General features: G+C 49.5%; 7 protein-coding genes across 7 annotated transcripts; 4 read left to right on the forward strand and 3 right to left on the reverse strand.

The window, feature by feature from the left end:
- Nucleotides 1–2,282: 2,282 nt before the first annotated feature.
- Nucleotides 2,283–2,646, reverse strand: AA0111_g2805 (hypothetical protein; the record flags this gene model as incomplete). The annotated part of the gene is made up of 2 exons (XM_028648617.1): nt 2,283–2,459; nt 2,533–2,646. 2 exons carry the CDS (start codon nt 2,644–2,646, stop codon nt 2,283–2,285), a joined length of 291 nt encoding a protein of 96 aa, XP_028509458.1.
- Nucleotides 2,647–3,567: 921 nt separating this feature from the next.
- On the forward strand, nt 3,568–3,896 carry AA0111_g2806 (hypothetical protein; the record flags this gene model as incomplete). The annotated part of the gene is made up of 2 exons (XM_028648618.1): nt 3,568–3,675; nt 3,744–3,896. The coding sequence occupies 2 exons, from the start codon at nt 3,568–3,570 to the stop codon at nt 3,894–3,896; spliced, it is 261 nt and encodes an 86-aa protein (XP_028509459.1).
- A 980-nt stretch (nt 3,897–4,876) lies between these two features.
- Nucleotides 4,877–5,197, forward strand: AA0111_g2807 (hypothetical protein; the record flags this gene model as incomplete). The annotated part of the gene is made up of 2 exons (XM_028648619.1): nt 4,877–4,984; nt 5,045–5,197. 2 exons carry the CDS (start codon nt 4,877–4,879, stop codon nt 5,195–5,197), a joined length of 261 nt encoding a protein of 86 aa, XP_028509460.1.
- Nucleotides 5,198–9,231: 4,034 nt separating this feature from the next.
- On the reverse strand, nt 9,232–11,219 carry AA0111_g2808 (3-hydroxybenzoate 4-monooxygenase; the record flags this gene model as incomplete). Its single annotated transcript, XM_028648620.1, has 4 exons — nt 9,232–9,344; nt 9,400–9,516; nt 9,568–9,733; nt 9,783–11,219. The coding sequence occupies 4 exons, from the start codon at nt 11,217–11,219 to the stop codon at nt 9,232–9,234; spliced, it is 1,833 nt and encodes a 610-aa protein (XP_028509461.1).
- Nucleotides 11,220–11,970: 751 nt separating this feature from the next.
- On the reverse strand, nt 11,971–13,074 carry AA0111_g2809 (Chitin synthase export chaperone; the record flags this gene model as incomplete). Its single annotated transcript, XM_028648621.1, has 3 exons — nt 11,971–12,162; nt 12,215–12,786; nt 12,840–13,074. 3 exons carry the CDS (start codon nt 13,072–13,074, stop codon nt 11,971–11,973), a joined length of 999 nt encoding a protein of 332 aa, XP_028509462.1.
- Nucleotides 13,075–14,070: 996 nt separating this feature from the next.
- On the forward strand, nt 14,071–14,673 carry AA0111_g2810 (hypothetical protein; the record flags this gene model as incomplete). Its single annotated transcript, XM_028648623.1, has 1 exon — nt 14,071–14,673. One exon carries the CDS (start codon nt 14,071–14,073, stop codon nt 14,671–14,673), a length of 603 nt encoding a protein of 200 aa, XP_028509644.1.
- A 2,904-nt stretch (nt 14,674–17,577) lies between these two features.
- AA0111_g2811 (hypothetical protein) lies at nt 17,578–18,045 on the forward strand (the record flags this gene model as incomplete). Its single annotated transcript, XM_028648624.1, has 2 exons — nt 17,578–17,680; nt 17,732–18,045. 2 exons carry the CDS (start codon nt 17,578–17,580, stop codon nt 18,043–18,045), a joined length of 417 nt encoding a protein of 138 aa, XP_028509716.1.
- Nucleotides 18,046–18,219: the final 174 nt, after the last annotated feature.

The following is an 18,219-nucleotide window of genomic DNA, read 5'->3' on the forward strand; positions in this document are numbered from 1 at the left end:
GTACCCGTAGACATGACTCTATCTTGAAAGCTTTTGATGAGCCAGCAAGCTCGCCATCTGCAACCATGTAGTATTGGAGGAACAAAGAGAGGAAAGCAGTCATGTTTCTCTTCGGAAAGTATTCTGGTCACCTGAAAGAGGTGGTAGAAGAGATAGAGAGTAAAATTGTGTTGAACAGCAGGCATTTATACCAATCTCAATCTTCCTAGCTCGAGGAAACATTGACCAAACACTATCTGATACCCGTTGGAAGTTGCTGTGTCGATTTCGAGGAGGGAAGCTGGCTTTTGAAGTGGAAGATCGAACCGCAAGGCTTCATGTCACCACTCTGCAATTCAGTTCCTACATTTTGATTTTGGTGTCCTCCAGCTTTCTTCCTATTTTTATGGAGCCTCTCGCAAAGATGCAACCATATTTTGCGTTTTTCGAGATGCGCAACAACGGCTCGGAGTACCCTTTACATATGTCAGACTATAAGCTTGTTTGTTCCAGACATGAAGGTATCATTGCCTCTGCCAATTCCAGTGAAGCCTGAACTCAATCAACGCTCATAGTTAATAAATGAGCGCTCTCAGAGGAACATGCTAACGCTATGCTGTATTTTGGGAGAGATAACACTCCCATCCAATTTGGGCGGTGATTTTTGAGAACAGAGAAGCCCCACCGATCATGCGTAATCATGAATTGGTTTTTGTTTCGATTCCAGTATCTCATATTCATCAGTAAGAAGCATAGGGAAAGAAGCATAGTGAGTGAGATACTCATGTGGACCTCACTACCACTAGTTCCTGACACGGATGTCTGGTCGTGGTCTCGTGGTCGTAGATGGTTTTGGTAGCGACTTATCAAAGCAAGAATTCGATTTCGGCCCGGGTATGAGTCGCAAAGTTATCATGTCTCCAGGGTGAAGATATTTAGAGCCCGGGAAGCGATAAGTTTATTGCGCTCTCTGCGTTATAGTTCCAGGAGATATAGTCATAGGGTACCAGGGAACAGTATATTAAATTGTCGCCGCAAGTTCTTGTAGCAAAGGATTCCTTGCAGCAAGGATTGTACATGTCTTCCAAAGCTTTTGCTTCATGGTACACATACATCGCTTTTTCAGGCGGGGACATAACGTCAATGGATACAATGTTTTGGATTTCGAGTCGCAGTATGATAACTTCGGCGACGGGAGAACATCCTATGAGAATCAAATGTGTATTTTCGAAAAACCAAACCGAAGCACAGCGCCCATGCCGGGTTTCTCATGTCTTTTCGGGTTCGATGTTTTTGAGTGTGGTTTAAGATAAGAGAGGTGGCGATGGATGGAAGAGCTTTATATAGCTGCGTCGGAGCTGCGACACGGATGCATAATGTTGGTCCGTTTCGGTGTTGGTTAGGTCCCAGCGAACATCTCGAAGCTGCAGCGTGGCGCCTCTCCTCATCGTTTATGTAAGATATATCTTTCGGTGGATCAATCTTAATGAGGATCACGCGTCATGTCGCAGGCGCGCCTCGGTGAGGATGTAGACATGGCGGGTTTTGGGTACTTTCGTTCTTGCTAACTCTCGATATTTCCGCGTGCAGCGTACCAAAATCACATGTCCTTTTGCAGTCAGGATTTTTTGTTCTTTCGGGAAGCCGAGTTTGGTCGTTGTGCTACGCATTCTTCGTGAATCAGATAAGTATATCTCGTTAGACATGAAGCTATTCATCACTTGAAGTGTGTCATCGCTACAGTTGCTTCTGAGAGAGCCTTTAGCACTGATCACTAAACTTGCCAAAAAGGAGGCTTACGGTCTACCAATTCTATGCGGCTTAAAATCGGCACGTGGCCGCTTATTATGCCGCGCAGAGTGGATTTGTAGCGTTCTCCATGTCAGCAAAGATCGACGATACTGTATCCCGAACTTGGCACCCCGGCGAAGCTTCTCTAAGACGATGGGCGGGAGATCGTGCACGAAGCGGAATGACTCGCAGCTGTCAGAGTACCTGGGTAGGGCTCGGGTACGCTAATCTACGCTTACTCTCTGCGGGGGTGGACCCTGCTCGTTTGGTATCCAATCACGTTATGCGCGTCCAACGACAGCAACTCTGGCGAGTACGACAAATAGTGGGCAATTTCTGAATTGAGACTGTCGCCTTGTTATATGCTATTACAACACACCTCCGGACCAAGCCCGCGCTATCGCACTTCCTCCATTACACAATACAACAAATGGCTCTCATCACGTCTCCACCATAATCTCCAATTATCCGTCCATCCACCTGGGCCGCTGCCGGCTCGAGCTAACGATGATCTACTGCTTGTAGCAAGGAGTGCGGAACTGAGCATTCCAGCCACTGACAGTCTTGTACTTTCCACCAGCGTTGCAAGCGGTGCCGGCCTCAAGAGGGTTGTTCGGGTTGGTCGCACCATCGGCACGGTGAGCGTTGGTGCACCAGCGCTGGCAGTCGAGGTTGCCAATCTTAGCATCCTAGAGGACGAGAAGATCCAAATTAGCATTCAACATTCCTCTAATCCTGTTTAGTTCCTGAGGGGTTACTCACCGAGTAAACGCAGCAGTGCGAGTCATCTTGGAAGAGGCACTGGCACCACTGGGCAGCCTGGGTGGTGATGGCGCTGGCCATCAACAGAGTGGCGAGGGAGAGGATGCGGACCATTTTAGCGGTTGTGAGGAGTCTCGAAGAGGTGGCAGAAGATTGAAGAGTGGGATGGATTGAGGTTGAGAGTCTTAGTGCTGTGCTGAGTGATGGATGTCAAGCCAGAGGGGGTGTTGCTCTGTTATTTAAGATATTGAGGGCAGAGAAAGGCTAACCAGAACTTGCTTAAGCTCGTATCTCTTGATGAAGGAGCCATTTCAGATGTTAAGCCGAGTAGTGCTTACATTGCTCTGGATAGTAAAGTCAAGTTAGCCCGGCCCCGTATCATCTCTCTAGACCACCTGATGTTGAAGTGTGTCTATGCGTTCTGAGGTATCTCCTAGTTCGCAGTCGTGAAATACTATGGCTATCGGCAAGAGCACTGCGTGGACGGAACTAGCGCGTGTCGATCACAAGGGTTAGAAAACAAGTCAACACAGGCCACCGTAGGGATAATAGCGAATGGGAGAGACTGCGCTTCCTTTTCGGTCTTCATTTCAGATATCACGAGCTCACTGACCAAGTGCTCCACCGACCATGCTTCTGTTGGCAAGCATAGTAGATCCTGTTTGGCAAGTTCTTCCCTATTCGGTCAGCTGCTCGGTCTAATAATCTATGCGCTGTTCTGAGCTACTCGGGATTAGCTTGAAGGGTATGGTATGAAGACACAGGTGAGGATGTGTTTCGTATGATCATTACAGCGACTCAAGCCCGTGTGGGCTTTTGCGTCCCATCGCTAGTGGGATTGGCACTGCGACTTATTTCTTACTCAGCTGACCACAAGTATTCATATGTGACAAGATGAACATGAGCTTACCTTCCATATAAAGCTGCAGTGATTCTCTCTAAACGTAGCATACCGACTCATCATCTTCAGTACCCACAAGTCTTACAACCCTCCCAATCCCACTCATTTACTCATCAACCTCGAACGCCGACAAAATGGTCCGACTTTCTATCTTCGCGGTTATCTTCGCCGCTGTCACTGCTGTCGCCGCCGACGGATACTGCCAATGCCTCTTCGCGGATGGATCCCACTGCTGCGTTACTGTAAGCCAATGATAGCCTGAACAAACTCAAACAAGATATACAAGCGATCAAATCTAACAACAAAATAGCAATACGGCATCAGGAAGGACTGCACGGCGCGATGCATCGATAACGGAAACTCAGACAAGAAGTGTAACGCTGGTGGCAAGTACTCTAACGTTGGCGGATGGCACGCGCAGTGGCGCCGCTCCTGCACGGACTGGACCATTGGAAACGCGTAGAGTGAAGGAGGTCGCCAGAGTGTCTTGCGTAGTTTCGTGCGCAGTTCCGCCCAAGAAATTGTTCCTTTGGATAATGGCAACCAACGTTCTTGCTATCAGTTTTCCCCAGTTCTTGAGATCATAGAACCTCGCTGGAAAGCTCGAATGTATATAGGTCACATTTCCTCGAAGTCCTTGATTCATGACTTAGAGATATGGCACTCAATAAAACCACCCTGTATACCTTACTCGTCAATTCGCACTCGCACTCGTAATCAGTGACTAGGAGTAACGGAATCAAGCATAGAATGCCGATCTGACAAGCGAGATAAGCATTGTGCCTCTGCTAGCAAGAACCACGCGAGCTTGATTGCAGCGATAAACTGTGATTCAATGCGTCCAACGTACCGAAGCCACACGTAGGAGGCCTCTTCTTGATTCGTACCGTATCCGTAGGAGTGGAGGTCTAGAAGCTGGAGTACAGCATAGGGCCCGGGGTTATCAGTGTCACCTGTCAACGACATCATCTAGAATGCCCGTCCTCGCCACCACGATACAGCTTCCCCAGCACCTTTAGCAGCTTCGGTTCACGAATGAGCTTAGCAGTTGCCTAATTAGGCGATAACACGGTCCATACTTAGTCTAAGCGGCCGTACTGCGGCTGTAGTCCGTACTCAAGGATCTTTTGGGTACTGCCGTGATACACCACTAACATTCGGTCCGTACGTACCTCACGATATGCCTCATTTGAGCCGTACCACGGTATGTTGAATGCGCCGATGTAAGATATGCACGTCCCCCGTAGATTGCTTGCCGAATTCCCGTAGATATGTCTACAACTCGTGTTGTGTGGTCTCTTGGTCTACTGGACTCTACCTGGGTATAAAGATCGTGTTTTCTCTTGCAAATTTACGAAGACTTTCGTTCATCAACACCATCACATCAATCCTCACATAATCTCGCAGCCTGATCCCATTACATTGTCCTCATCAACGCCCAAAATGGTCCGCCTTCTCACCATCGTTACCGTGCTCTTCGCTAGTGTAAGCAGCGTTGCTGCTTCGTACTGCCAGTGCCTTTACACAGACGGCAGCCACTGCTGCGTTATTGTAAGTCCCCATATACTACTTTACACTGAAGCTTGACTTGCTCACCGCTGTTATTTCTAGGACAACATAGTCAATGACTGCACGAGGATGTGCAACAAGGCATCCAAGGACTCTACCACTGCCAACCAATGCAACGCCGGCGGGAAATTCTCCAATGTCAGCTCGTGGAACGCCAATTTCCGCAAGAAGTGTGGACAACCCTACATCTACTAGATGCTGTAATGCACTTGCGCCATCGGCAAAGCTCTTTTGAAGGCCTACTCTATGTGTAATTTCATCGGAGGAAGACATGTAGTAGAACCTTCCAGGTCATCAGCAGGGATGTCGATGATTGATTCAATCAGGGGAGAGAACGCGATGTGGTATTATCGGATAGCTTGTAGTTGGTTGATTAAGCATCAGGGGCTTGTTCAGAGCACATTGATGGCTCGTCGCACGCTCTGCGATTCTTGTTATTACTTCGCCTCTTAGAGGCCATTCTAGTCAAGTAATGCTTAATGGGTTACAAGAACATGTATGCGACCCTACATTCTTCCAATGCTGATTGTTTTATAAGCAATACCGATGATACTCTAAGCATGCACCTCCGCAGAATGCTCTGAAATACACCAGCACTTCCAAGTTCCACATTATTCGCGCTTTGCAGAATTCACATGAAAGCGTGTCCAGATACGCTGAAATGAATCCATGAACGTATCGCAAGCTGCCAATGGTAGTTAGTTCCCCATTGACGGATCGTTGCACTTGGTTCAGGCGATATCATTTCCAAACACCAGCGATCCCTGTAAGTAGTAACGCCGAACCACGGAAGGGGCGTCTTGGTAAGGGCTCACCGCCGTGAAGATTGTCGGAAGCAGAGACTATCTTAGGCGAGAAGCGGTCTTTGGAAATTACGATGCGCGACATTACGGGAATTCCCTCTAGCGCCTTGCGCAATACCCACCTGTCAGCCTTCACCACGTCAGAACGTGAGTGCGCAATCGAGAGACAGGATACAAAGAAGGTATAGCGTATCTGTTGCTTAGGACCCTCGGTGTTCATTTGCGGCTCTGCTACGGGAGAGATCGCGAGCGAGCACAGAGGCTTTGCGAAGAGATCGGCAGATCTTTCAGAGTGACACTTTGCCTTGTAGTGAGCGATGTGCCCAGCTGAGATTTTTAAGGTTCCATGGTAACGACTCCCCAATCAGCTTCAATTCATCTGGCGTCCTCGAAAAGTCAACACTTCGTAGCAAGAGACGGAGAAGTGGTTGGCGTGCGCAGAGCACTACGCTCGGACGGAAGTTGTTGTACTGTTGCATCCACGATCTCGGTGATATTGGCAAAACAAAGCACGCATCGCGCGCATCGAGAAACTCGGCATTCCTTCGATATACACAGTGTCCAGGGAAAGTGTTGTATGTAAGCCACTAGCAGAGCCTACATGAGCTAACTATGACCGGGATAGATCTGCGATCTAGTACCCGATTAGACTAGGCTCTGCTCAGATAAGCGTAGCCTCCCTCTAAAGTCTGACTAAGATAGACCCATACAATACTTTCCCAGGAGACGAGCTCAGACACCGTTTCACCCTCTTCGGCCCTCCTCTGCTTACCGGTGCCTGGGTTAGTGGCGACACGTGCTAAGTCAATACCAAGCCAAGAACCGCCACATTTGTGACCTTGTTTTGTTCGCTGCAACGTCTTCTCCTTGTGTATACACTCCTTCCCATAGTTGCGCCGAATATCTGGGTAAACGGCTCTAGGTGGAGTGTTGTCTTGCCCGAAACAATGTCTTTAGGCCTATCCTCGGTCATTATGCTTTGCCATTAGCACCATGTTTTAATTGGAAATTGTGTCTGGTTTGCTTCAAACTTGTGAAGTGATTGCGATGGTGAGGCTGTATGAGTTGCAAGGCTGCACTGGAATCACCTGATTTTTAGTAGCGTTTCCGATATTTATGCCGTATAAAACGCTGCTAAATGGAACAGGATCGCGCGTTCAGTACTTGACCGCTTCTTGATCTGAACACAGCAGAATTGGCCTGATGGAAAGCTATCAGGTGAGATGAGATTGCTGGTTTCGATAGACTTCCCACGCGATCAAATGATACGCCGCTGACAAGTACTGATGCCTTTGACACGTTAATCATGCAAGTGATAAAAGTGCAACGATTTACCAATGCACAGCATTTTGCCTAAACAGAACTGCTACCATGTACCTTGGAAAGAACAGCATATTCTTCTTCGTCATTTTGGTAGCCACTAACCACTTGGTAGCAAAGGACGTTGAGCCACAACAAGCCACACTTCCCAAACCCCATATTCCGCGGATACCTGTTCCCGCCTATCCCGTCTCCATCAACATGAGAAAATTATTTCCATGTTTGCACGAAGGCCCACCTACCCGGCCCGCCTTAATCAGCCACGCTATCCGAATCGCCGATATTTTCAAATTGCCTCAACGTCTGATTGGCGCGCGGCGACTTACTCCGCCGGTGTTGTCGAAACACCAAACGTCATGAGCCCCTATCACCACACTCGAGACCCCGTCGCTTCGAGCTCTGATTGCTGCGGTAAGAATCGCCAGCCGATATTATAGCGTAATATTGGGTCCACAGCAGGTGAGGCGTAGTTGTGCGGGGGCGAACATGCTGTTTACAGTAGGTGTGAAAAATAGGAGGATGGATCGGTGATCCAGACCGAACGCGAGTTACTTTTTTTCAATATGAGGGGAGAAGAACTGTAGATTGTAGTGGGATTCGGCATTTTACTCCGTGTCATGGGGGTCGAAACAATCAATGCAGGTTGTTGTCAATGTCCTCATGATGACAACCCACAAGCGACAGCAGGAGTCATAGACCTTGAAACACAACGTCTTAAAGGATTAACGCGCACCCATGACTGGCATGAGAATAGGTTCTACCGAGGCAGGTCTCATAGTATCGATGCTTGTATCTTTTGAGCAACGATGATTCAAGAAGGAAGTACCGAAAGCTTTTGTCGGAAAAACTCCTTGCCTGCACAACTTTTCGCAGTGAATTCATTGATGAGAAAACATGTGTATTCCACTGGTAGACTTTGGTATGTGAACTACAGTTCTGGCTCTATCATTCATTGTTCCAAAGCAAGGAGTTTCTTTCATTGTGTGAATGACGGGATGTGCACGCAGCACCACCCAAGGACTCATGAATCGGTAGAGCGAAAATGTTTGGTCTGCCCAACGTACGTCTTTTTCTGAGCCTTTTGACAATAGAGAAAGAATGGTACAGGATGGAGAGTGGTAAGGACAGAAATACGCAGATTGTATATATCATACAAGCGTAGTAATCTCTCTGGTAAAGACATGCCAGGTCATCAATCCTCGAAACAATATATGGCACAAAGTCATAGAGGCTTTGGGACTAGCAGGATGAGGCCGAGAAACAGAAACCAGAAACATGTTCTCCTTCCAAGTATGTTTGAGAGGCCAGTGCGAAGCAATTTTTCGAGTTTAAATGTGAGGCGTGTAGTGAACGATTGTTGTACTCGAAGAGCGAGCTTTTATATCGCTGGAGAGTCAAACGCTGTATGAGCTCGATTTGAGGCTTACTCATCGAACAGTAAAGCCTGAATACAGCATGCAGAATGATTGCTATGCTTTACAAAACTGAAGCCTGTAGTATATGGTGTAACCATCTTCGATGAGCAAGACATGAATTGATGCACGCGGGATTTTTGATTTGCTACGCAATAAGTTATCATGCCTGGATAAGTGATGTTCTTGCTGTTCACGAGCGAGAATAGAAAAGTCTTTCCGGCAGATGAGAAAAACGATAGGTGCATTTCGAAAAAGACGAGTACTCTGAGGTAGTGTTTTTGCTCTTTGCCCATAAAGCGATCAAAATCGGTTTTTGGTACAGGGCGATATGGTTTTCTTCTTCGAACCTTTTGATGGTCCCCGACCGACAGAAGCATAAGAACGATGGGTGGTTTTTGATGTAGTGGGCGGCGCTTGTGCTGCCGAACAATATAGAATGAACCAGTTTGAGTTTGGACACACTCGGCCACTGCTCCATGATATGTACGGATTTGATTTTGAAACGAGGGGAAGGACAGTCCATGTCCGTGTTCCCACCATGTTTTGGTAAATAGTTTGTGAGGTTGATGGAAGAATGCAGGAGAGATGATCATGGATATATATACTCATCGAGTCCGGGCGTCGGCATGTGTGTGCAGTCCCAGCTAGCACCCAAGCACTGTAAAGACTACCACCGCACCAGCCATATCTATCATAGTTTCGCGCTTGCACCTACGCTTTTCATTGGTGCCTGTTCAATCAAAAAGCCTGCAAAGAACTTCGCAATACCATCAAAGTCATCCAGAGTCGTCACCACCGAAACATCTATATAGCATTAGCATGTCCGCCTTGCGCTTGTCATCAAATTATAGTCACTCACATTGATCTGGCCTCACGATCACTACAGCGCCCGCATCCAGATCAACACCGTAACTCTTGTAAGCGTGTCCATGACCAGAGTTGTAATGTTCATCGTCAAGATATGTCTTGTGGAGATCTAAAGTCTCTGTCAGCGTGATTGTCTTCCATGATAGAGAAGGAGACATACCACGTATACCCCACTTTCCACTCTTGGGCCAGAAGTAGTCTGGTATGCGTTCTTGTTCGGTGTCGCGAAACTTGCTACTCAGTACTAGGATAGGCTCGATAACGCTGTCGATGTGTTTCGCCGTGGATGTATATCGACGCGCAATTGATTCGAGAGCTTTCGCTAGCTATGCAATTTTAGTACGATGAGGCAATATCAAAGGTTGGAGACCATACCTTATCCAATCGCCTCTGATGCGCCGCTTGATTGACATCCCCAGCAAACACGACAATTCGCCATCTACCATCACTCTTGAGCACGCTTTGCAACTGCACAGCCTTGCAATCGCAGAATCGTGTTACCTGCGCACTCGGAAAGCGCATCCCCACCGTCACTGCCGTAGCCTTACTACCATCGCTCCGCATCCCACTAGTGACCATGGAGTCTTCGTATCTTGCGGTAAAGCCCGCCATATAACGCCCACTCTTCGTGAAGTAGTCGGCAAACTCACCCTCGTATTTCTCCTTGCGGCTGAACATTTTGGCGAGTTCTTTGTCGAATGCGATGAGATCGGCTGCTGTCTTGCTGCGTTCGGAGACGTATGTCGAAAGCAGAGATGGAGGTGAGAGACCGGATAGGACGGATCCTAGCTTCCAGCCAATGTTGTAGCCATCCTGGAGCGACACATTCATCCCTTGGCCTGCTTTTGGAGAATGCGTGTGACAGGCATCGCCAGTCAGGAAGACGCGGTTGTGAGCATGGAATGCAGAAGCGAGACGCTGCCCGATACTATATGCGCTCCACCAGAACACGTCCGCAAAGTCCATGGTATACGGCGCAAAGATCCTTCGAGCCTGATCTTGCAAATCGGCCAGTTTCACTTCCTTGGGATGTACGCCTGCAGGTAGTTGAATGTAGAATCGCACTAGCTGGCCGCCCTCGCGCGGAATGATGAGCAGGTTGCCGGCTGCGCTGTGTATGGTGCATTTACGACGAATGTCGGGAAAAGATGTGAGCGGGTAGATATCCATAACACCCCAGACGGTATCGGAGGTGTCGCCCAGCATGCGAATATCGAGGGCTTTCCGGATAGTGGAATGCGCGCCATCGCAGCCTAGGACGTATTTTGCTTCCCAGACTTCCTCTTTTCCATCTTTCTCTGCAGTGACTTTGACGCAATGTGCGTCTGGGTCGTTCTTGCTCTTCTCGTCAATGTCCACAGCTTTGACAGCCCATCCGTACTCGATGCCATTGCTTGTGCCTTTTTTCCACTTCCCCTTCTCTTTCAGCACATTCTCCATCTTTCCCAGCATCAAACCATTCATACGCGCTTGGTTGAGTATCACATGAGGTAGGTGACTCAATCCTTTCTCGGTGTCAATGGATCTGCTCTTCCTCTTGATACCGCCTTTGGCATTCCCGCTGCGATCTTCATCGACCCCCCAAAAGCACACTTCCAGTATGTGATACGCTTCTCGCAACAGCTCTTCTGATAGACCGAATGATTCATAGATCTCTACTGTACGGACTTGAACGCCATCTGCTTGACCAATCTCTAACGGCCCGGATCGTCTCTCTAGAATGGTAAAGGGTATGTCGAAAATCGCGAGCCAGGTTGCTGCAAAGATACCAGCAGAGCCAGAACCGGCGATGAGAACGTCCGTCTTTGGCATCGTGTTGCTGTGATTGCGCTCGATTATCGTCTCTCAGGACGTTGGTAGACTACAGTCCGAGACCGTGAATGATGTAGATGACGATAAGTAATTATGTACAGCGAACGACTAGTCGACAGGCTAAAAGGGACAAAGGACTCTAGTATACGGGAGTGGGAGACCTGATTGTAAGATGGGTGCTCAACAGATGTCGCATGTCTGCCGAACGCGATGTCCGAAGGTGTATCGGGCATGCGGGGACGCACATCGACCCACCCATTAGCGTATAATGACCCAACAGCGAATCCGGGGAAGGAGCCGGATATTTGTTCTACCACGATTTGCGAAGAATTGCGGAAACAGTTTTATTCTCAGTTGATATAGCGAGAAGAGCTCTAGCAATTGTCCTGGCGTCGTGGAACGGGAATGGGTAGTCGTTGTTCCATCATCACACATGGTGCGCAATCGCGAGGAGGCGTCGGCCCGGACATCACAATGCGCGAAAGGACGACTTCGGTCGAGTCAAGAGAGGTTGTATTACTATATACTATATAAGCGCTAAAGATGGTCGTAAATGCGTCTGCGTAAGGCTGTCAGGAAGCACATTACCAGGTGCTTTCGCAGCCACTGTATCCTCCCAAGTCATCCCATAAAAGCGCCGAAACATTTTGCCGAAGCATGTATACGCCGTAAACTCCATCCCATGCGTATAAAGGTATGTGCAAAACAAATATCGTTGAAGGCAATTCAGAGGCGAGAGGTTGTCGTGAACTCAATGGCCGACGGCGGAGTAGTGCGAGTTGCGGGGGTGGTATGGTTGCTGGTATAGTGATGGCTCGTACTCGGATTGCTGGTACATGGTGCCGCGCTTGTCTTCATAGTCCAATGGCTCTTTGATCTCCCAGTTGTGTTGCTTGACGCCGACGGAAAATTCGAGGTCTTCGCGAGTGATGGAATCCCAGTACTATGTAGGTGTTAGTGTCGATGGGCATGCGATGTGGTAGAGGGTGACTTGCCTTGTAGACCATCATGACTGCGAGCAGGTTGCAAATGGTAGCGAAGAAGAGGCCATCGATGTAGTGCTGTACTTGGTCGCAGATGGTGTCGCTGAAGACGTAGAGGATGACCTGACCAATGACAAAGAAGAAGATGCCAAACGAAATATCACCGAGTGGCCAGCGGTCTTCGAGGGTTCCAACAACCAGAATGATCTGGCTGACGGCGTAGACGAAGAGGCAAATGGCGTTGACGATGTAAGTAACGACAAAGATAGCGATAGGGTTTCCGGGGTTCAGTCCGGCCCAGCCCTTGAAAGTCAAGAGGTTCACAGCACCGCCGACTATGAACATGACAAGGGTGGAGAGACGCAGTAGCCATACTGATAGTGTTGTACCGTCTTCGTAGAGTTGGAAACCGACGAAGCCGTTGATCAGCAAGCAGGTACATAGCGCAGAGACGAGGCCATTCTGGGCGGCAGCGAAGTAGGGGTAAGCGGCAGAACCAGGGGCGGCGACACCGGCATCGAGGACGAGCGATATGATGGTGAGGAAGAGGTAGATGTAAAAGAACGACGTGATCTCCTTTCGGCCTGCTGTGCGTGAGTAGAGGCTCCCGGGGTTATACGGCAATGCGCCAACGTACCAACAGCCGTGAACTTGGAGCGCACATGGATAATCATGACGACTGTCATGACCATGGCGAGGATGTGCATAAAGTCGTTGGCCGTCTCGAAGATGAGGGTATTCGCAATCTCGACCGTCCGCGCATAGCACTCGGTCTGAATGCCGACGCCATTATTGATATCCTGGTGACCCACAAGAGCGCATAGCGGCAGCGGAGCCTTTTCGCAAATCGTCTGAAAGTCGCCGAAGCCCATGTTGGCTGGGTGTGAAACGTGCGATGTCGGTCGGGTTACGGCGGGTCCGGCGCGCGGTGTAGGGCGGAAGCGTGGTGTCGACGACGACAAGTGAGTGAGGTTTGGTAGTCGCGGAAGGTGCAGACGGCTAGCGAGCGAATGTCTGCAAGGTAAACAGTAACGAGAGAAGGCGCGGTGGGGTGCGACGAGGGTCAGGGATACTATGGGGGCGGTTGTCAGGAGTGAATGCGCACTGTTGACAGTTCCCGAGCCGCACTAGTCCCACAATGCAGGTCGTATGCACTTCGGGACTAGCGCCAGCTATTTCCGTCCTCAGAGCTTTTTGCTCTCCACCTGAGCAACACCAGCGATACTTCCTCGTGACTTTCCAGGCTGTAGCCTCTACAGCAGGTGCACTCATGATGTGTTGGTATCTAGGCATCGAATGGTGTCTTCCCAAACAGAATCTTGATCACACCTACCTCTATCCACGTTTGATTTTAGCAAGTACCAAGATGGTTGGACAGCTGCGCTGCCGTCCACCAATGAAAGTACGCATAAATAGCAGGTCCTCGCTCAATGTTTGACCTGCTAGCACGTCTCCTACATCCTCGTTATCGTCGAACACTCCAACGGTTTGCGAATCTCCAGCACCAATCATGCCCTACATTGCGATTGGCACTCGACGGCAAAATATGGAATGGCGAATCAAATCTACGAATGTCTTTGCTCGTCCTGTGGTGCGGTATCACTCAACCACGGCAGGTCGTTTATCAGGGTCCATGAATGCCTATGGCGCTGAACTATGGTAAAGAAGCGATGCGACCCATCTCGAAAAGTCCTTTAACAGTTATTTAATTTCTAGTCTCTTTCGCATTCACGCTCAAATCTCAGTCAAGCAATTTCCTTGGTGACCTCAGCTCTCAACGATCAAATCACCACTAACATCTCCTTGCGAACGCATATCACGAGCACTCACTCCCCAATTTCCCAAGTCCTCTTGCTCGACCCGCCTTCATGAGTGAAGACTCCAGTATTGAGTGGCGAATCTTCACAGAATTGGCAGCATGGAACAGAAACAATCCTGCTCCAACTCAACCACCAAATGAAATGGCTGACCACCCCTATCACCGCTCTGCTGAAGCGGCGCTCTCAAGACTGGCCGACTTCAGGACACAGAATCCTCTTCGTTTCATGACCGCTTCAGCAGCCCCTTCGCTATCCCCTGGCTTGCCTTCTCCGGTGGTGTCGACAATCACATCTATACCGCAGCAGTCGCGGCCAACACCAAATATGCCCCAGTTCCACCCTTCGCGCATGAACATCCCACCAACAGCGTATGCTCCCGCATACGCTCCCGCCCATCAGATATCGCAAGCGAGCCACATGCCGCTCCTTGCTACACAGCCGCCCTCTCTGCGACCACCAGAGCCGCAAGCGTACGAACCACTGGTTCATCCCGAACCGCTCGCGTGTTTGACTTACAGTATGGTCTACGATCGAGTTTATCTGGTTCTCCAGGATAACCTAAGCGAGTGGTGGACAAGGAATCCAGATGCGCTACAGAATGTATCCCGTAAGCCATCTCCTCCGCCCTCCATGTCCCTTCTCTTTCACTAACACGACCGAAAAACAGAACGTCTGGCTGGTCAAATCAGATTTAGCGGTCAAAGGGGTATGTTCGGACCAGATGGCATTCAGTCACTCAACCGAATCAGCATGTTTATTGGGCGAGAGGGTATCTACCGCTACCTTTGTCTCGCCGTGCTTCCAAACCACGGTGAATTGGCGATCCTCCTCAAGGGCGACCTTTGCGAAAAAGACGGAAATGATCCCATGTACGATGAGGAGTTGCTGGCAATGTGTAAAGGAGGCTTTGATAAGGTCGCTGTGAGGCTGCATGCAGACATCGTCGTACAGGATGAGTTGAGGCGGGCCAGAACAAGTAGCCATGGGGTGAGGGTGGGGGCGCTAGAGTGATTGACATGGGGGCCGGGTAGTGTTCGGTCGAACCAAATCTGTAAGAATAATGTCGGCGCTCATACTTATGTTGCACATAGACCGGGTCATAGAGACCTACGAATCTCTCTTTCCTAATGATACCAATGTATGATCGTCCGCCTCAGGAAAGGCAAGGTGATGGTGTACATTTACAGTTCCTGTGTCGTGATTGTTGTAGTTGGCCAAGGGAAAGATGCCACTGACAAGTGTTTGGGTATTTGCTCAGGGGATTAATGGCACGCCTGAGAGATCTGTGGGACCAATGATTTTGTGATTGGTTGGCTCGTAAAAGCACGTGATGACATCTTGTCATCGGTGTCGTGATTGGCTGCGAGCGGTTCAGAACACCATCGCGCCTGCATCCTGTACCGCATCCGATAGACTGTTCTCACGCGTCCTCATCATGGACGTGTCCTCTACCACTACCGTTGCCCTTGGCACTTATCCAGCATGTCGTCGCAGGGCGGTGTGCGGGTTCAGTCTCGCAAGCGCAGTCCCAAAGTGAGAACAGGCTGCCGGACTTGCAAGTGTGTAGTAGATGCCTTGACTGTTGCCAACTCCAACTAATTGCTTCTAGAGTACGACACGTCAAGTGTGACGAGGCCAAGCCGACATGCCTCAAGTGAGCCCTTGCACCTGTATTTGCAGGTTGCTGCAGCAGACTGACGTTGCTAGGTGTACGAGTACCGGCCGCAAGTGCGAGGGCTATCAATCAAACGGCGGTGCCTTCCAAGTCCACGTTTGGAGTTACAGCCAGGCATCCGGTCCGCAAAACGCGATATCCACCTTAGGCAACCTTGGGGATAGCGCACGCTTTCTAGAGTTCTATTACCACTGCGCTCGCCCTGCGCTTTCGACTAGTTTCGACAAGGAATTTTGGTCGCGCATCGCAATTCAGATGGCGCATTCGGAGCCTGCTGTGCGTCATGCATTAGTGGCTCTGGGTGCTCTCTGCCAAACTGAGCCAGGAGATATGAAGCATGCATGCTCGAGATTTATGACAAATCGCGATCGTAAGGTCATGCTGTCACACTACAATCTATCTATCAGATGCTTAGTCGATCGCATGAGGGAGACCACTTACTCGCACGAGCTTGGCCTCGTCGTTTGTCTTCTATTCGTTTGCATCGAATTTCTCCAAGGCAACTATCACACCGGCCTTACCCATTTGAACAACGGCTTTAGATTGATAGCCGCGCGCCGACGGGGACTAGCAGTGTACCAGAATCAGTCAGCAGGCATTGCTTCACCTAGCGGCTCGAGATCTTCACAGAGTGCGATCGAAGAGACAGTTGTACCAATCTTTACCCGCGGCATGGCGCAAGATCTGTTGTATGGATTCAAGGCTATACAAGACTTGGAAATACCAAGTCCAACACCAGCGATGTACAGTCGTACCCAATTCCAAAGCCTTTCAGAAGTGCAAAGAGTCTACTTCGAGCTCCGCAACGCAACTATCATCCATCTGTATATGATGGGTCGCAAAGCCATCTTTCGACAAGAGCCTAGCAACGACGCTTATAATGAAAGAGACAACCTTGTGGCATGTCATCGTATCTGGTATGAGAATATGCGGCGCTTTGAACTCCACCATAAGCTCTCCAATGAAGAGAGCATTGCTGCTAGCTCACTCAAAGCTTCTTACCACACTACCCTTATCTATGTCTCATGCTCAGCAAGCGTTATAGAGAAAACGTATGACGCTTACCTGGATGACTTCAAAGAGATAGTACGTAGCGCCCGGGAAGTCATCGATCTCACACCGCCGGCAAAATCCAACACCGCTCGTTTTACACTCGACATTGCGATTATACCACAGCTGTACTTTGTCGCCACCCGGTGTCGCTGTCCCACCACTCGGCGAGAAGCAGTAGCACTTCTGGAACGTAATCCACCCCGCGAAGGTCTTTGGGATGCGCAGCAACACGTCGTAGTGTCCAAACGAGCGATCGAATTGGAAGAAGTTGAAGTTGACCCACGTACCGGCTGGCCGGTCGAGGCGACGAGGCTATGGAACTGTATCCCAAAGGCCGGGATCGACCACAATGGTGGGTTTTGGGTGGCGTTCATCCCAGCAAGATGGATCGGGATACTTAATGCGGACGGGACTCAGAAAACCATGTACGAGTATTTCGTCCTATAATCATGGTTTGATGCAAGAAGGTTTTCTAAAATACAGATCCGATATTCTCGGCATGTACATCCCGCTTTCGCTCGTTTGCAATCATAGATTTTGCTTAATATTAGATATCGTTATTATGACAACGAAAACAATCTTACCAGAATGCCTGCGGAGAGTAACGTCAACAGCTATCCCGTGGGGCAAGAAAGTTACCATTGGTAAGGTTACATCTACCATCACTGCAATCGCAAACGAGCAGCAGTGCTCAAGGGGACAAGCGGTGGAGGTGCGCAAGACATCGCAACAAGCACAAAAGCATATATAAACTTTGTTCCCACTATCGAAAAGTGTCCGCCATTCACTATTTACCAATCCAACACACGAACACTGAGCTGCAAATAATGGCTTCCAGTCCCATCCGACAAGCATTCGAGAAGATCTTAACAGACAAGAAGAATCGCGGCCTTCCGCCACTCGAGGCTGAAAACTACGATCACTTCCTCGGTAAGTTGCTTTGTCATTTGCACCTTTTTGAACTCAGCTGACGCCTTCTAGCCGCGGTCTCATCGCTTCTCGCAAACCCGGCCTTCATCGACGAACATAGCTGGCAGACGCAGACACTCGAGCATTCTGTCAGCCGCCCCACCTTCAATGCGGTAATCATGGAAGATTGCGAGACCAAGCTTGATGTTCGACTCGAAGTGGGCGAGGAACTCGATTCCAGTGGCAAAGTAGTGTTTGTGGGCAATGTAGTCCGCATCACTGTAGATGGGCATGTACTGGCGAAGGGCAGAAGCACCTTGTGGGCCGCTGATGCGCTGCTACTTGCGTTGAAGAAGGTTATCGCGATGGCGGGGCGGTGGGAATGACCGAGTCACGGGGTACATCGAGGTTCCTGGCGTGTATTGGCTATCGTGACTTTCGATGTCGTATCCTCCTCTGTTTGTGGCTCTGAAGCGAAGCTGGGCAGGTGTGACTTCAGCTGATAGCTATGGAGTAACCAAAACAATGATGTATGAAATATCCTCTAGCACTTTGCTGGT

Source organism: Alternaria arborescens (genome assembly GCF_004154835.1).
Source record: "Alternaria arborescens strain FERA 675 chromosome Unknown contig_5, whole genome shotgun sequence".
In the NCBI taxonomy this organism is placed as follows: domain Eukaryota; kingdom Fungi; phylum Ascomycota; class Dothideomycetes; order Pleosporales; family Pleosporaceae; genus Alternaria; species Alternaria arborescens.